The sequence below is a fragment of the Peromyscus eremicus genome, chromosome 18 (assembly GCF_949786415.1).
Source record: "Peromyscus eremicus chromosome 18, PerEre_H2_v1, whole genome shotgun sequence".
Taxonomy (NCBI): Eukaryota; Metazoa; Chordata; class Mammalia; order Rodentia; family Cricetidae; genus Peromyscus; species Peromyscus eremicus.
Genome location: NC_081434.1, coordinates 34,365,328 through 34,371,327, shown reverse-complemented (window position 1 = coordinate 34,371,327; position 6,000 = coordinate 34,365,328). Strand labels below are relative to the sequence as shown.

Here is a 6,000-nt window from a genome sequence, read left to right as displayed (position 1 = left end):
CTTCCTTATGGCAGTCTACTTCCAGTTATTGTCATCCTGCTTCAGAAGTGTGAACAACTCAGGACAGGACACTTCACTGCATCCTCCCAACCATGATCATAGCCCATATGTCAGCTTTACCTTGGTTAAGAACATGATAACATCTTACATTTATCTTTGAAACAATGGGAAGTATCTTTAGTATTTAACATTGTGGGTCCTGGTTGCTTTGTGCAGTTACAACTTTCATGGTATCCTTTTCCTTCTTGAACATTTCCTGTAGCTCCCTGAACTCTTTCAGCCTTTCTAGGTCTGAAGAAAAAGTTTCATTTTCATTTTTGAAAACCACTTTCACTGAGTATAAATCTAAACTGCAGATCCACCTTCAGAAACTTTGAAGACATTCTGCCAAGACATCCTCTTCCCTCTTTTCTTCAGTTTCTATTTTCAATTTCCCTTGCCGGCTTGAAGAAATTTGCTGTCATGTTACCCTGAGAATTCAGTGTCTCTCAGAGACGACTGTGTGGTCCTCATGCTAACACATAGAAACTATTTTGTACATCTTGTCTTTTGTTTTCAAATTTCCAATGGAAGGCTAAGGTAATCCCTATTATTCCATTTCAGCCAGAGACAAAAAGTTCAAGTTCAGATCGTCTGTTCTGAATGCAAAAAATTTATTGACTGTACTCGGTGTTTAAGTCATGATAAGTGCTTCACCTACACAAAAAATTACTGAACTGTTTTTATCAGACCCCTTTTCATACACAGTATATACAGCTACAGATAAAAGAAGGAAAATATTAATTTATTAAAATATAGCATATAGACAAAGTACTTCTGCATTCTAACCTTGTTTGAGTGACATATAAGGAAACTTGTTACAAGTCATAATGCCGCCATATCCGCCAAGAAAAGACTACAGCATCTGAGTCACCTGGGAAAAGTCATTCCTGTTTCGTTTTTGGAAATAATTATTCATTGGTTTCTATTTATTAAATATATCCTTACACCTTCCATCACTTTAGGAAACCATAAAGTTGGCAAACTAAGCTGTATTTTAGTAAATATTTTGATCCCAGAAAGCAAAACTGGGCAACAGACCTATATACAAACCAAGTACACAGTTGAAATCTTTGGGCAAGAGGCAACAAGAATGTAAATGGATGAGCAGCTCCTCATCACATTCTATCAAACAGTGGATCACAGCAGGCAGATGAGCATGTCGAGCTGCTGCCAATGTGTAAATTCCTTTCATGATGAACCTATATAAATAATACTATGGTAAGGCTAACAATAGAAAAATACTATTTGTAGCATACTATAATTAGAGAAAGTTAATGGTACAAAGCACAGAAAAAATAATCTATGCTTTTTATTTGTGAGGAAAAAATGGCAACAATATTGTGATATTTAGTATCTTACAATAAATTTTCATTGATTATAAGTTGAGCCATGGTGATTAAAACCTTATAGTATGATTTTGCACACTGTTAATTCATTAGACAATCAGCAGATGTATAGTATAGCCCTTGAATTTTCCAAACTCTTAGAAGTTTTTCCTATGTAAAGTTAGGTAACCAGAGTAGAGAGCCCTCAGAACACAGCAACAGAAATGCTAAAAGTACCATGTATCTGTACAACTCAAAGCTTCAACATGTACCATACACACAAGCAATAAATAAGTCATACTTGATGTTATCATGCTAACAAAATGACTAATCGATAGCATGAAAAAAATCCAATTGCCACTTTAAAGTTATTTCTTCATGAAACAGAAGGTATACCAATGTTTTAAAAGTTGGCTACCTAAAAAAAAAAAAAAAAAAAAATTGGAATACAATTTGTCCATCAAAAATATATGTTTTAAAAAGTCACTTACAAAACATAAACCTATCCTTCTACGCACATTTTCTTCTCTTAGGAAAAGGGCACTTAGTGTATCGCTAAGGCGTTCAGAACATAAAGATCCCGTTGACTTCCCTCTCAGGAAGACAGAAGTCTGTGCAGTTGTAATATAAAAATATAAATATGTCTGACAGATGGAATAGTGCCTGCCACAGCAGCCACTGTCAAGGCCATGAAAACAATACTGAATCTGTCACTCCTAGGTGCCAGAAACTTCCCAACTCATAAAAACGAGGGTCGTCCGAGTCCTCAGAAGTGGGCCCGGAGTCTTCTGTTCTCTTCTCGAAGCCGTTCGATTTCAGCCACCAAGCCTTCATTCACTGAGTATCTTTCCAGCAAAGAGTGCATTTCATTCTGGAAAAGGGAATGGTTTTTAAATCACTGGCTCTGCACACTACTCAGCAAGCTGTGTGCTACAGACACCGAGCTCTCACTTCTTCCATGCTCAGTTAACTAGCTACATGGTAGTTTTTTACTTCACCAAGATTACTAGAGAAATTAAGTATCTAGAAGACTTACAGTCACACATTTGGGAATCTTTTTGCTTAGTCACCAAAAAACAAATCTGTGCAAAAAAAAAGCCTTAACTATCACAAATTCAAAAGTAGGTGAGCAGCTAAGATCTGATTCACTTAGTAAAATGTCTGAAACTCCATTTACTTATCTTGGCAATTAGCTCTAACAACTAAGTAAAAATGTATTGGTTTTTCATGATTTTTTTTCTCAGATCCACACACTCTACATTCTTAACACACGATTTGCTCTACGTACCAGTTGTATATGAAACTGTTTAATCATCTCCACTTGCAGATTCACAATATCCCTATGGCAAGCTTCCCTGGGAAGAACAGAAATCCCTGTTAGAACTGTAACAGTTCACAGAGCATTTTCCCTGTTTAAACGATCAGGTATTAATCACAGGCATGCTAGTGTACAGTGATGTTTACTGTGTGCTTGGCAGGACGGTGATTCTTTAACAGGAAAATTTAGGAACTCCTTAATTTTTCACAATGATAACCGGCATTTTGCCAATGATGAAGCAGAGACAGCAGTTCTAGTTCATCTAAAGTCACACAAAGAGGTGAACAAATTGCTAGCCAGGCAGTCCTTCTCTACATCTCCCTGCGCTACACCCCTTCTAAAAGAAAGGGTCACTGCAGAAAGACAGACTAGCAAGCAAGTCAGAAAGCTCATGAGATTACCAAGGCCAGTAGAAGGGAGCTATTTGTTCAGATCTAACTACTTCATGCCTATGAAGAAATCAGTAAGAACTAGTAACTACAATAAAATGACAATACATCACAGCACACATTACCAAATCATAGAAGCCTCCATGTGTTCCCACCTGATGTCACTGCTTAACTCTTACAATCTTCAGTCTTCTGAATGTTACTGAACAAGAAATGCTTTTTCTTTAAAAGTAGATCTGCATCACATATAATCTGTACTCATGTTTGCACTGTGCTTGCTTTTAACGTTACAAAAATGGAACATGCCCCAGGAAGCCTGCAGTGGCTTATGACATAGTTTAGAAATCCCATGCTTGCACATGCCATACCTCCTGTACCAGCAATCCACTGGTTGTGCCCTGTGCCCATCCTCCTGGCAATTGACACCTGAATTGCTTTCAAATTTCATTATTCCCATTTGCTATAGGCAACCACGTATGTACCTTCGACTTACACAATCCAGTGTCCAGGACACATCAGGTATTAAATTTTCATTATCCCCACGTTGTTTTAAGTAATTATATATATCCCTCAACTAATACATTCCCGTGTCCACAGATGACACACTGGGTATAGACCTGTTTACTTCTATACACTCACACAAATGGCTTTCCATATGGATGGTTTTGTTTACCACCAATACAACAGAGTTCTGCTCCTGCTCACCTCATTAAAGCCAGGTATTAGCACACTTTCCACAGGACTTTGCCATGAAAGTGACATTTTGGTATCACATTAAATTTCCATTTTCACAGAGCTCTGCCGGCCTCTCCCTCCCAAGTGCTGGGATTAAAAGCGTGCATCACCACCACCCAGCTAATCTTCCGTTTTCTGATTAGCTAAGCAGCTGAGTACTTTTCTGAGTTCATACACTGTTTCTCTTCTAGAATGTATTGCTTGTGAGTTTTTATTATTCATTGTAAAGTTGTTTTTTTTTTTTTTGACATGCCTCACTATGTAGCCCAGGCTAGCTTGGAATTTCTGATCCCCTTGCTCCCGAGGGCTAGGATCATTGGCATGCATCACCTCATCTGACTCACTGTAGACTTAAAAAATCTGGTCCTTTGCTGGCCATGAGATTAAGACAACATAAAGCCATTTGTATTTCATCATTTGTAAACTCTATGTTTAGCTCCACGCTCCACTTTTTAATTGAGTTATTGATTTTTTTTTCAGTTCTTTGTATAATTTAGATACTAACCATCTGTCAAACACATCACTGATAGAAGATTTCTGATTCTTTGGGCTACTTTGTTACTCAAATGATGTCCTTGGCGGTACAAAAGCTTTTTAGTTTCAAGCCGTCCCCATTTGTCAATTGTTGGTCTTAATGCCTGTGCTACTGGGGTCCTGCTGAGAAAGTCCTTTCCTATGGCGATGAGTTCAGGCTTATCCCCCTCCCCCCGCCCCCTCCCACCACAACCCCTCCCCGTTCCTTGCTGTCTACTAGAGTTATCAAGTCTAATATAAGGCCCCTGATCCACTTGGAGTACAGCTCTATGCTAGACAAAACAATGATCTAGTTTCACTCTTCTCCATGCAGCTATCCAAATTGACCAGCACGAAGATGCTGTTTTTCTTCTATGTATTTGTGGCTCCTCCGTCACAAACTCACACGGCTGTAAGTGTGTGAAAAGTCTGTGTACTGACCAGCACGAGGATGCTGTCTTCTTCTCTCCTATGTATTTGTGGCTCCGGTCACAAACTCACGTGGAGTAAGTGTGTGAAAAGTCTGCGTTCTCAATTCTATGCTATGGAGTGGTGTGTCTCTTCCTATGCCAGTACAGCGCTACTTTTATTACTCTAATTCTATAGTATAACAAGGTCGGGGACTAGAAGGCTCCAGCAGTTCTTTTATTGCTCAGAATTGTTTTGGCTATCCTGGGTATTTTGCGTTTCAAAATGAAATTTACAATTAATTTTTAGTTCTGTAAAGAATCATATCTTAATTTTGATGGGGATTTCCCTGAACCTGTAAATAATTTTTGGTAGGACAGCCATTTTTACAATACTAATCCCACTAATTCATGAACATCAGAAGTCTTTCTTATCCTCTGGAACTTTCTTTTATTTACTTTATTATTAAGGTTTTTTTATTAGACAAGTCTTTTACTTCCTTAGTTAGCTTTATCCCCGCCCCACCCCACCCCTAGGCTGTTGCGAATGGGATTGTTTCTTTGATTCCTTTCTGGGACGGAGGGCAGAGACAGGCATGAACCTACTGTCTGAGGAGCCACGAGCACTTGAGCGCTGCTGGGAGACAGAGTCATCTTTCTTTACGGGGAGAGCTTGGGGCATCCATCACACTCCAGGGCAGGGCCCACTCCCAAGAGCAGTTGGGCAACACAAACTCAAGCCAACGGGGTGTGCAGTAAAGAAGAAAAGTCTCTCTGTAGACCAGGCTGGCCTCGAACTCACAGAGATCTGCTTGCCTCTGCCTCCCGAGTGCTGGGATTAGAGGCGTGCGCCACCACCAAATTCTCAATGGAAGAATCTTAAAAGGCCAAGAAACATTTAAGGAGATGTTCAACGCCTGTAGCCATCAGGGAAATGCAAATCAAAATGACTCTGAGATTCCATCTTACACCTGTCAGAATGGCCAAGATCAAAACCACAAGCAAGAGCTCACGCTGGCGAGGACGTGAAACACGGGAGAAGGCCCTGCTTGGCTGGTGGAGTGCAGCCGTGTACAGCCACTGAGGCAGTCAGTGTGGCAGCTGCTCAGAAAACTGGAAACCAGTCTACTAAAGACCCAGCTATCCCATTCCTGGGCACACCCAAGGGATGCTCAACTATGCTCATAGCAGTGTTATTCGTGATAGCCAGAACCTGGAAACAACCTAGATGCCCCTCCACCAAGAAATGGATAAACAAAATGTGGTACATT

At 39.9% G+C, this 6,000-nt stretch overlaps 1 protein-coding gene across 4 annotated transcripts in view; it reads right to left on the bottom strand.

Annotated features, from left to right (window-relative positions):
* Positions 1-769: 769 nt before the first annotated feature.
* The window catches only part of Nedd1 (NEDD1 gamma-tubulin ring complex targeting factor), a 50,502-nt gene continuing 45,271 nt past the window's right edge, over positions 770-6,000 (bottom strand). For 3 of the 4 annotated variants that reach the window (XM_059245382.1, XM_059245381.1, XM_059245383.1), the window contains exons 14-15: positions 2,656-2,722; positions 1,800-2,238 (exon numbers count right to left, since the gene is read on the bottom strand). In XM_059245382.1, coding sequence (XP_059101365.1) covers positions 2,134-2,238; positions 2,656-2,722 — 172 coding nt within the window. In that variant the 3' untranslated portion in view covers positions 1,800-2,133. Of the gene's footprint in view, positions 1,242-1,799; positions 2,239-2,655; positions 2,723-6,000 lie in introns of those variants that run through there. The other variant, XM_059245384.1, reaches the window with a different exon arrangement.